The sequence below is a fragment of the Protopterus annectens genome, chromosome 6.part1 (assembly GCF_019279795.1).
Source record: "Protopterus annectens isolate FY-2018-M chromosome 6.part1, PAN1.0, whole genome shotgun sequence".
Lineage (NCBI taxonomy): Eukaryota > Metazoa > Chordata > Ceratodontiformes > Protopteridae > Protopterus > Protopterus annectens.
The window spans coordinates 69,374,918-69,387,598 of NC_056738.1; the positions used below are offsets into that span (position 1 = coordinate 69,374,918).

The window sequence follows — 12,681 nt, forward strand, 5'->3', positions numbered from 1 at the left end:
GCTTTGGCAATGGTCTAGATAAGCGGTGTGTACCATTTTGCCCTCATCCGTGGCCTTGGTGACTTTCTCAGAGAAGTCCACCAGACTGAGCAGGCAACATCTCCCCTTGACAAAGCCAAACTGAGTCTGGCCCAGTGTTTGAAGATTCCCTATGTCATTATTGATCAGGTCCATGATAATTCTCTCCATGGCCTTGCGGATAAGACTGGCCAAGTTTATGGGTCTGTAGTTTCCTGGGTCAGTTTTGGGCCCCCCTTATGCAAATGGATGAGTGTTGCAGTCTTCCATTCCTCTGGGACAAGGTCTGTTTGGAGGCTGTGGATTCCTAGTGGTCCTAATGTATTCTGTTCTAAGCTATTTAAGTCACATCTTGGAATGATGTTGGGACCCATGCAGGCTGTGTTCTTGGCTTTAATAAGTGCAGTTAGGACCTGTTCCCTTGTAATGACTGGTAGAGGAATGGTTGCAGGTATCTCTTTGTGTGTGGTAGGAGCTGAAGGGGGAGGGTTTGAACTGAAGTTGGCAGCAGGTTTGCTATAGTTTCAGGGTGTAAGTGTTGCTGTTCATGATTAACTCGGCACATTGCTGACCATTTCTACTGAGGTTACAAACATTATTAAAGAAAACATTATGGTTATCTTTCACCTAGGAGGTTAACTTTACCTCGTAGTTTGCTTTGGCAGATTTTACCAGTTCTCTTATTTGTTTAGACTGGTGAGTGTCTTTTTGCACTGTTTTGTCTGTTCCTTCTTGGCTTTGGAAAGATTTTTTTTCCTTTTGTTGAATAGTCCGTTTATGCTAGGGTTCCACCCGGGTGGTTTTATTTTGCCAGTAATCATAGGTTTAACTTGGACAGGTATTGCCTCCTCATGCAGCTATGAATGTGGTTGCACACTGCTTTTGTGTACAGCTCATCTCAGGCCTCAGTATCATCTGGGTTTGGAGGGGCTTGGAAGTTTAATAAGCTGTCACTTACTTTGAGGTAATTGGCCTTAGAAACTTACTTAACAGGTTTGGGGTTTGATGGGAGTTCTAGGTTAGTTTTAATACTAAAGGAGATCATTTTGTAGTCAGATCTTAACAGGGAGGAGTTAATGCACAGGAAGGCACATCCCCCACCCCCACGTTTGTGAGTGCCAGGTTTAAGATAGTTGTACCCCTAGTTGAGGAGCTAACCAGTTGCTCCAGGGTGTTTGCACTGATGTAGTCCAAAAACAACTGAGCAAATGTCCCGATTTGGGCAGTTTAGTCATGAGGAAGAAAGCACTATAAAAATGTCCTCATATTTTACAATGAAATATTTTGCCAAGTTTCCCTCTACTTATTGCATTAAACTATGACACTATATTTTAAATGCCTTTATATGATATACAATATAAGAAACAATTAAAATTTAATAACAGATTATTTTGGCAAGAAGGTGAAAATGGGCCTTTTGTGCTGTTTCAGGTTATAGCTTTTCCTACACAGTCTTATTTGTTCCATAAGAAATACCCCATTTTGAGCACCTAAAAAGGTGGTAACTTTACTGCTGACTGACAGAAAAAGTAAATTTAGGTGATTTAAATAATTTGAATATCTGAAATCCTGAGACTTAAGGGATAAGATAAGCTAAGTATGTAAAGGAACATTTTTTCCAGGTATTTTTTCTTAACTGGCACCTAACCTGGATAAATTCATTACAGATGCAAACAACTTTAGTCCTCAACTTTCCATCTGTTAAATGTGAAACTCTACCTCACAGGATGTGGAACAGATGCATAGAAAGTAGCACAATTAATTTTGATTTCAACTAGGAAGATCACACTGCACGGTTATTAGCTTTTTTATACTTCAAAATAGTTATTTTGTTGAATTCATATGATTTAATATATTATTCAGTATTATTTAGCATGAATATTTGTTTAAAATATTCCTAACAATGAATATAGCCTACATCCTTATAATGTGGAACAGTAAGGAATATAAATAGTGAAAGCTCCTCATAATGAGGTATGGCCATTGGAGTCCCTATCAGTTGATTGAGTTTCTGAAAACACGAACTCCATATGGTCGATTCCATGATAGAGTTTTTGAAAACTCAAAACTTTTGAATGGAGATTGTGGTACAGAGAAGATCGGGAAATTTACCCTTTTCCTCCCTGTAGAAAGATCTCGGAGTTGGTATATATAATTTTCAGGGGGTATGCCCCAAAATTGGGGGGGGGGGGTGTAGCGAGCTTGCCCCTGCAAAAACGTAAAAAGGGTATCTTTTTTTTTGATGTTCAAGTTTTCATAAACTTGATCTTATGGTTTCTTCGATATTATTTTTGAGTTTCCAAAAAGTCGATCATCTAACAGACCCGGTCATGGGTGTAGCCAGAAATTTACATTTTAGCCGGCCTTAGGCATAGGCCAACTAGGCGGCCGCCTAGGGCGCCACTGTAGCAGGGGCGCTTTTCCAGTATTTATCTGGTGTAGGTAGAGCAGGATGGGGGCACCAGGTGGTGTCGTGGGGGGGTTGTCGTGGAGCCCTTTTTCCTAGGGCACCAGTTGACCTAAGGCCGTTCCTGCACATACCGAATGCTCAGGTCCCCACCATCCACCTATCAATTTAAAAATGTACTCAACTCTCAAAATGCTACCACCACACATATAGGAAGGCAACAGCGCATTTTTTGGTTGTTACAATTTATACACATGAAATGCTATTTTAGAGGTGTATTCCTTTCACACAAGCATACCATGGTGGTGCAGCGGTTAGCATTGTCGCCTCACAGCAAGAGGTTCTCCCGTTCGATTCTCGGCTGGAGCGCCTTCTGTCTGGAGTCTGCATGTCCTCCCTGTGGCCGAGTGACGCTAAAGACATGCAGGTAGGTGCGAGCGTGAATGGGCATGCCTTCATTGAAGGTTGGGTGTCGGGCTGGCAACTCGGCACTGTAAAAATCCACTGCCAATCATGAGTGGACTGGAGTCCTGCTGTGGTGACCCCTAACTTGGAAAAGCCGAAAGACAAGAGAGAGATTCCTTTCACACAAGCATTATTTGTATACCTCTATACTGTAAATATCAATTTACACAGTTCTAAAAATTCTTGGCTTTTTGGGTGTTGAATTTTCGGAGAGATGCCCAGAAAAATGCTCTCCTTTGAGTACACTGAGTCTGCTCATTCTACTCCTGTGAGTATGCATAGCCTGGATATGGTTGAGAAGTATGAAAATATTGATATTAGTTTCTGGTCTTACTCACCTTAACACCCTTGTATTTTCATGTCACTTCTACTCAGCATTTTAAACGTTTTAAGCCCGAAAAACTGTAATATGAGTATGTATACGAGTGACAGTCTGCTTAACTGACTGATACAAGCCCAAACATTTCTAGAATTTTGAGTTATGCATTGTGCCTCGTGTTCAAGAGCAAAAATGATAGGCTAACGCAAAAAAAGTTTAGTAAAGCCCAGTTATCGTGACGTACCGCCGGAGGTGGACTTTAAATAAGCTTGCAGGATCAGCCAACTTCTTCTCGTCTGCAATTTCTGAGAGAAAAGGTGCGAAAGAGTTGTGACCTGATCGAAGAAGTTCCTTGCTTGGTAGTTGTAATGGCTGTAGCTGGCATCCAAAAAATTTTAATCAGTGAAAGCGTGGCTGCATGCTGCAAGAAAATCTTACAAGAAAATGGAATAAAGGTTGTCGAAAAGCAGAATATGACTAAAGAAGAACTGATTGCAGAAATAAAGGTAGAGAGCAATGTGCAATCACCAGGAAGCCGGAGCTATTATCACGCTTTTAATATTTACCCAGTTTAATTGTTTTCTGTAAGAAAAAAAAGCGTATTTGTGTTTAAGTGATGCTTAGTTAGGATCGTTGTTTTAAATAGTATTCGCTTGGCTTGTTTGCATGTGATTGCATTTAGGAAAAGTGCATTTGTGTTTCCAGATGTACCACATGCACACATGAATGTAATTTGGTGCTGCTGCAGCAGCTCGGGTTGGACAGTCTTTTTCAGAGTTAGTAAGTTTGTTTTGTAGTATATCTATGATTGCATCAGTAAAGATATAATGGAGCATAAACGTGGACACAGCTTGAAGTCGGTGTACTTAGGGGTTAATTGGATTCAGCCTTGGCTCTGTCATCACAGATGTGAGCTGGAAATTGTCAGGGTGCCTAGTTGCTGATGCAACAGCTACTCAGGCTTTCAGAACTACTACAGTACGCCCCGCCCCTTATTTGGTGTGTTTCATACGAATCAGTTGGGAATACAATGGAGAGATTGTTGGCTTCAGTTAGGTAGATGTAGGTTTTAGAAAGTTTGTCCTATCCTATCATCGTAGATTAAATACAGTTTGGAGTGTTGTGACAATATTTTAGAGCGCCTTTAAAGATAAAGCGTAGATTAAAAATATTTCTATCACCCCACGCTTTCATTCTAGCTGCTAGCCTAGCAAACAAATTTTGTTATTCTAGTAAATTCCAGTTGCCAGGGTTTCGAGGAGGTATGTGATTGCGTTTTACCAGAATACAGTAAATTTTATTTAGAGCTTAACACGTTGCAAAGACACCTACAAAAATACAGGATAATGATTAAATGTATTCTGTTGCTATCGAAACGCTTAATTATACCTCGAATGTAGGTGTTTTTTGCAGGGATGTGCAGCGTACCTCCCAACTTTGAGGGACATGTTTGCCCTGGTTTTGTAAAAACTTTTTGCACTGACCACCTAATCCCTCTCAAGACTGGTATTTTTTAAGGAAAGGGTGCTGGATTATTCTTTTTAAAATTGTAATTATTATTTATATACCTATTTTACTTGAAAATGCATGTTAAATCGCATTCTCATATTCTGTCAACTTCTGAAGTTAATAGTACAGATATTTTAAAAAGTGTCCCTGAATATTTTGGGAGGTTGAGAACTACGATGCCCATAATAGTTCTTAACATTCCGCCTTCATAGAGAAGGAATACATGGGTAAAGATACGGATTCATAATCATTATCCCTAACCATGACTACAAACTTCTCAATGAACGTGTAAAAACCCAGTTGGGCCAATGTGGAATTAAAGACTCAAAAATATGGTCGTAATGAGATACAGTAAGACAGACTGGTATGGCCCTTGGATAATAAGGGAATGTAGCTGAGATGGCACTTGTTCCTTCAGCTGGACCAGTGTGTGCTTCTTTACAAATAGCAGTGATACCTTGGTTGATATATTTTCTTCTGTTCAGAGGTACAGCATTCTCGAAGTTAGTACTTACACAAAAACGTTTTGTCATTATTTGTTACTACAGCTGTCAAGCCATGGGGTCCAACAGTTCATGTCGTGGTACACTCGGGTGATTTTTTTTTTTTTTTCCATCTGGAGGAGAAATCTACGCTTAAAAGTAGGTGACATACACACCCTTTATGTATTTGTAGTAGCCATAATTGCATGGTGTTCACAGCAAACTTGTTTTGGGCCACTCACCTCAAGCAGTTTTAGTGACTGGCTCTCTTACCCCTCTGGTCCCCCTAGTCATGATGGCTTCCAGTGTAACCCATGCTGGAGGGAACCCCCTTTCAGAATAACCCTTACAAATAAGGATCTGTAATCTCCATGTGTAGGTTTTAAGGTGAACAAGTTGCCAGGTGTTGTGAATAGGACAGGGCCAGGTGACAGCATGTTGTACTGTGGTTTACATGGTTTTTCTTAACCTCCTCATGTTACTGATGAAAATGGCTTGAAAATGGCATTTCAGCAGAATATACAGTTTTTTCTGGGGTTTTGCTGTCCACAACCTCATGCATCTAGCTGTGGCTCATATATTCCATACTGTAATATCAAGCTCAATCACCTTTTGTCCAGTACTTGTTTTGTAGAACTTTCTGACTACACTTTGCAACTTTACTCTTACAAAATAGAATTATCTCATTCCAGTGTAAATGTGATTTCAGTTGCACTGTTTTGCAATCATTCTTGTTATGAAACAGCCTAAACCAGAGTTCAGTATGTTTAGCAGAACAGCTAAATCAACATGTTCACTAAATATTTTACCATAAAATCTTTTAAGTGCTGTAATAGTTTTAGATTAACATGCAGCACTGTCCATGGCACAAAAGAGAAATGGAAACATAAATTTGTTTGCTAACTAGATTGAACCATTTCTACTGTGCACTCCCGTGCTTGCTTCAGGTACTGGAGAGTACCACTGCAATTAGTTCCACTTCTGGAAGTACTGCTGTCTATTTTTCATTGTGTCTATTAATATATGACAAAGCAGACATTGTTTTCATAGGTCACCGTATCCTGAATTTTTGAGTGTAGAACCTTCCCTGAGAATATTAGCTGAAGTCTTGTTCTGCCAGGTGGATGACCTCCTTATTCCAGTTGCATGCCATACATTTCATCCTCTGGGCAAGTTCACAGTATTAAATTGCTGCAATATTCCAAGAAAGGTATAACAAGTACTGTCATTTGTTCACTGGTTCATTACTAAATACCAGGCTATCAGTATGCAGACTGTTACAAGCCTAGTTAATAACCAGAGATCAGAATCAAACCCTGAAACTTGTATCTGTGAGATAAAGACCTTAAACATTATACCAAATCACTCTCCTTAGAATCAAACCCCGCACCTTGTATTTATAAGGTAATCACCTTAACCATTATGCCAACCCTTATGTAAAGAGCTAGGAGTTTCAAAATTATGTTATTAAATGTGGCAAAGTATGAGCATGTGACATCTGCACATGTTCAATCAGTCAAATGCAGGAATGACTACCGCTGCTTTATATACGTTAATGTTTGAGGAATGTGCTCAAAGCAGGGCTGCACTATGCTGAACTGTATTGATGTATATGCTGTGTAAACTGAATGACCGGGCACTCTAGTATTATTAAAAAGTGCCCGTTTAACTTGCATGATATGCCTTGAATGTGGAAAGTGAATGAGGGAAAGGGGGTTATAGCCCCTCTATACCTGGCACTAATCAGGGCCATAATTGAGTATAACGCCCTGTTTGGCATGTAGCGTACAAAGCACATGCAACAATTGGAGAGACCTCAGAGGATTCTAACATCAAAGGACTCTAGCACATGCCTTACACAGACTGACTAAAGTCCCTGTCACTGTACTCTATCATATAGACTTTTTAGGGGAGACTTGTGCCTGACTTAGAGCAATCTCAGATCAAAACCTGATGAACTTGCTGCACATCCGTAAATCAAACGAGACTAGAGCTACCTGTTCCAGGGACCTAAATATGGCCTGTGACTTAAATAGGACATGCTGGAGGGACAGATTTGTCTCCCAGCGACTGCCGCACTTTTGGAATAGGCTATCAATTCATGTAAAACAGAGCACCTCTATGACACTGTTCAAAAGTATCCGGACAAATGGATGGAGCACTGTAAAAATCTTACTGGGGATGGTATCAACAACCTTCCTGGACATGGGTAGTCATTACTAAATGCAATTCTGGGTATTGACTAGCGTATCTATAGTATTACATTGGGGTGAAATGGCTAGGCTTTAAATGACCTCTGGGTCAATAGCCTAGTAAACTGCTACGATCCTGTGATACAGTTTTTCACTTACCATTACGGTGTGAAGCGATCTGCCTTTTCCTCATGGCCAAAAAGTAATCCAATGCAGTCTTCCATTTGGACATGGATTTGTTTCGTGAATAGTGGTTAGTAGTTCGTGAAGTGAATGTGAAAGATCCAACATACAGAGCACTGGGTAACGGTGAGCTGCCTGTCAGGAGCTAGGATCCGCCACATAACACAAGCACTCGGGTCACTCCAAAGCAAGTACAAATATGACTCCGTCATTGTCCATGCCGGCGTGAATGACCTGAGACGTACCTTCTTGGACTACATGAAAAGAGACATAGAGGAGCTCTCTGATTATGTAGCCCAGGCCGGTATGACCCTGACCCTGAGCAGCATCTTGCCCTCACCAAGAATGATGCCACAATACAAAGACAAGATGATCAGCTTTAATAATTGGCTCAATTACTGGTGTCATTCTAGGGGGATCCAATGTCTGTCTGCTTGGGATGACATGCTGGACAAGCCACGCTGCTTCGCAAGGGACGGCTTGCACCTGTCACCACTGGGCTTCCGGATATTGGCTAAGGCTCTTGCCACCCCCATAGTGCCTTTTTTAGGCAAGGCTCAAAAGACAAACCCACCACCTTAGAAAACAATAAAGGAAAAAACTAAGGGTAATGCTGCTCAACGCCAGAAGTCTAAATCTCAAGATGCAGGCTCTCGAAGCACTCCTCAGTATGGAAAGCATCGATGTATGTGCAGTAACTGAAACCTGGTTCAAGGCTCCTAAGAGCACCCCAGCCCTACCAGGTTATACCTCGTATCATGCATTTCGGCCCCAAAACCTGGGTCGAACCACAAAAGGAGGGGGGGGTGTCCATATTCATTAAAGACACCCACACCTCCAGGTTAGTGGCAACGCACAAAGCATCGGAGACCATCCATGTGCAACTAACCGTAGGCAAAACTGCTATACAACTTGTAGCATGCTACAGACCACCCTTGCAATCTCAGGAACTCCATTCAGCCTTCCTGAAGACACTGGAGGATATGAATGTCTCACCAAATACCATCATATTGGGAGACTTCAACTACCCAAACATAGACTGGGTGCATTACTCAAGCCCCATCACCCTAGCCCAAAGGTTCCTGGAATTCATCAACTCAAATGCAATGGAACAACTAGTCACCTCCCCCACAAGGGGAAATAATATACTTGACCTGATCATCACAAACATGGGGACAAAATGCTCAACACCGGAAGTATACCCCTCACTAGTGAGATCAGACCATAAACTAATAACCCTAGATATTCATATCCCACCTCTATTTAAGTCACAGTGAGAAGCTTCTCAAAAGCAGACTTTACACTCCTTAGGACTGAAATGGTATCCTTCAAGCCCCCTGGGCCAGTGGAAGCCACATTCCACACTGCTGAATCCTTCACAAATGCTTTCTACGGGCATCTCCAAGAATGCATGGATCATGCAATCCCAAATAAAACCAAGACCCTTTCCACCAAAGGCAGACATCCTATCTGGTGGACCCCAGCCATAAACAAACTTTATAACAAGAGAAGGAAGCTACTGCAAGACAAAGCAAAATCCCATAAAGGGAAGGCATCCCTGATCAGCACTAGCAAAAAACTATGTTCGCTAATAAAATCATCAAAGGCCAACTTTGAGAGAAAAATCGCTAAGGACACTAAAGATAATCACAAGGCCTTCAGTTATGTTAGAAACCTGGGCGGAAACCCTCAGATATGCGCAGAGTTAGTTCATAACGGCAAAAAATACACTGAACCCAAAGATATTGCCAACATACTGGCAGACAGGTTCAGTGCAAATTTCTCCCCTCCCTCTCCCCCAAAAGACAAAATAAATATCTCAGCTGAATGCAACATCCCTGAAATCTCAGATGTCCAGGTGAGAGCTGCCCTCAGCAAAGCTAAAAATACAGCATCCATGGGACCTGACGGTGTCCCGGGTTGCGCGCTACATGAACTCCTAGAGGAGCTAAACCTGCACATAAGAACGCTGTTTAATCTTAGCCTTGCTACAGGATACGTCCCTGAACACTGGCGTACAGCTACAGTGGTCCCACTCCACAAAGGTGGCACCTCTACAGACCCTGGAAACTACCGCCCCATAAGCTTGACCAGCCTGGTCTGTAAAGCTATGGAAAGGATCATTATGGAACTCATAAACAAAGACATCGGGGACCTACAGACAATTGACCCTACCCAGTTCGGCTTTGTAAAAGGCAGATCCTGTCTTTTAAACCTAGTGGACTTTTTTGAAACCATCACTAGAGCCATCGATGAAGGCAAAGCAGTTCATACAGCCTACCTGGATCTGGCAAAAGCATTCGACTCAGTACCCCACTCAGGCATCATAGACAAGCTCAACAGCTTAAATGTAAACCCGTTTGTCACAAGATGGGTTACAAACTGGCTAAAGGACAGAACCCACAAAGTCAGAATAGCTGGAGCTATGTCAGACTCTAAGCCAGTCACAAGTGGAGTCCCACAGGGCTCTGTCTTGGGACCCCTCTTGTTCGGCATTTATTTCTCAGATGTGCAGACAAGCATAGGGGGGGTTGTGGCTGACAAAGTTTGCAGACGACTGCAAACTAGGCGCCATAGTCGACACACCAGCTGACACATGCATCCTCCAGAAGGGCCTCACAGAAACAGACGACTGGTGCCAGAGTCATGGCCTTAAACTAAATGCCAAAAAATGTATAGTCATCCCCTTTGGAAAAAACAAAGTACCCACAAATTACCACATAGGTGGTAATCCATTAAGTACGGAAAAAGTAATCACTGGGGACCCAAGTTGACAGTGACCTCTCATTTGACACCCACGTCGCCAAAGTGGTTAGAAAGACCTTCTACCTTGCCCACCCTATCGTGAAGGGATTCACATCCAGATCAAAGGAGGTCATTGTACCCTTATATTCCTCCCTTATCAGGCCTATGATTGAGTACAATGCCCCATTTGGTATGTACCTCACCCGGCACCTGCAGCAGCTGGAGAGACCCCAAAAGTACCTTACCAAGAGGATCAAGGGTCTCCAGCATATGTCATATGCTGCCAGACTGAAAAAGCTCCAGCTCTAGTAGCATACCGCCTGCTCAGAGGTGATCTGTGCCTTACGTACAAGGCCATGTCCAATTCAGAATTAATGGACATGCTCCACCTCAAAAAATCCAAATCCATCAGAGCCACGAGAGCTAAAGATCTAAACCTCAGCACAAATATGAATAGGACATGCTGGAGGGACAGATTCATAATCCAGAGGCTTCCCGCACTCTGGAACAGGATGCCTGTCCATGTTAGGCAGAGCCCCTCCCTGACTCTCTTGAAGAGAAATCTGGACGAATGGATGGGTGATCGTAGGTTTACCCCAGGGGTCATCTCTGTGTCATTGCTAGATAGAGGCACAGTAAACTAAATTTAATTTAAATTGTACACTTTTGTATCATTACATGGGGTGGCGAAAGCCACATACACTTTGGCTAGGCTTATAAATGCCCTAGGGCAGATAGCCTAGTACTATACTAAAACTATGAAAACACTGCCATCTCTCCTAAATACCTCCATGCTTCCACAGGTATGACATCTGGACCAACAGCCTTTCCATTCTTCATCCTCTTCATAGCTGTCCTTGCTTCCTCCTTGCTAATCTGTTGTACTTTCTGATTCATCATGCCCACATCATCCAACCTTCTCTCTCTCTCTCTCATTCTCTCCATTCATCAGCCTGTCAAAGTACTCTTTCCATCTGCTCTACACACTCTGTGTCAGTGATGCATGGTTTTAATATATACTTTTTTCATTGGGTACCTTTAGGGAAGTAAAACAATGGTCTGTTTTTGGCCACAGGCTTCCAAACTCCTGCCTATTACAGTGGATCTGTGTAATAGTGTAGAACAACAGAGCCAGTATATCTATAGAGAGGTACGTCTGTTGAGTAGCAGATGTAGAGTGTTGAACTTTTGTGTGTGTGTGTGTGTGTGTGTGTGTGTGTGTGTGTGTGTGTGTGTGTGTGTGTGTGTGTGTGTGTAATATACAAAAAATATGTAAATGTACATAACCTGTTATTTTAACCTGGGCCCCCAGTATAAAAATGAGATAAAGACACATGCCTACTACAAATTGTAAGTTTAAAAGATCTGCAGATTGCTTGTATCATTAAAGGTAATCACATGCTTTGTCCCAGAATAATTTGTGCTAAAAGACCTAGCAGCTATACACATGTAAAACTAAAAAGCTACATACTACAAACTTAATCAGGTTTAATAATTTTTAGAAGAAAATTAACTGAACTTCCTCCTGTTTATCTGAAATACAAACTGAAATTTAGAAATAAAAGTAGACATGAAAACCCACAACCCATAAACATCTTTTCTTGTCTAATTCTAAGCTCCTCTGATTAAGCCTAAAACATCTGGTAAAGGCCCAAAAACGCTAATTAAACATCAGGACCAAACCATCCGTTTGAAATCAGCTTTACTGGCAAACCTGTCTCCTAACTGTGTCTATTGAATTAATTTGAAAATGCTGACCCTACATTATTAACCTACAATTTTGTAAAGAAAACAAGTTTTTGTTTTCATTAAAGTGACTGTGATACAACTTGCCCAACTGTATAGATTCTCACAGTTTAATTTCTCCAAGTCTTTTGGGTTTCTAATACCATGATGGGAATGGACCTCATTCCAAAGTCAAATTAGTTAAGTTAACTTTTCATGTTACTGCAAACATTCAACAATTTTACAGTGCACACAGGTCTTGAACTGCATTATATCCAAAATAAACTGTTAACACTCTAAAATACCTTGAAGCCCCTTAAAAAGTATGTTAATTTTTCCTCGGAAGCCAGTTAAAAAAAACAGTAGTCTACCTGTGTCATGCTTTATTCAGTACAGAAGCATGGAAGATTAAGGTAGTCCAGAAATCACAAGCTGCACACACAAAGCCCCAGATAATGGAATATATGGTAGGTCTGAGGGAATAATAAATAAAATATGCAGGGCGATGAGAACTTGATTTGTGATCAGTGATGCATAGCCACTTTTCAAAAAAAAAATTTCCCAAAATTTAGTATACCACACATTTACATTTTATTTTTAATATATCACAAAATGGAAAATATATGGAGTTTGCGA

General features: G+C 41.4%; 1 protein-coding gene across 1 annotated transcript in view; it reads left to right on the top strand.

Moving 5' to 3' along the window:
* Positions 1-3,485: 3,485 nt before the first annotated feature.
* PHGDH (phosphoglycerate dehydrogenase) overlaps positions 3,486-12,681 on the top strand; it is a 376,392-nt gene continuing 367,196 nt past the window's right edge. The window contains exon 1 of the mRNA XM_044075497.1: positions 3,486-3,715. Within this exon, the coding sequence (XP_043931432.1) occupies positions 3,578-3,715 (138 nt within the window). The 5' untranslated portion in view covers positions 3,486-3,577. The remainder of the gene's footprint in view (positions 3,716-12,681) is intronic.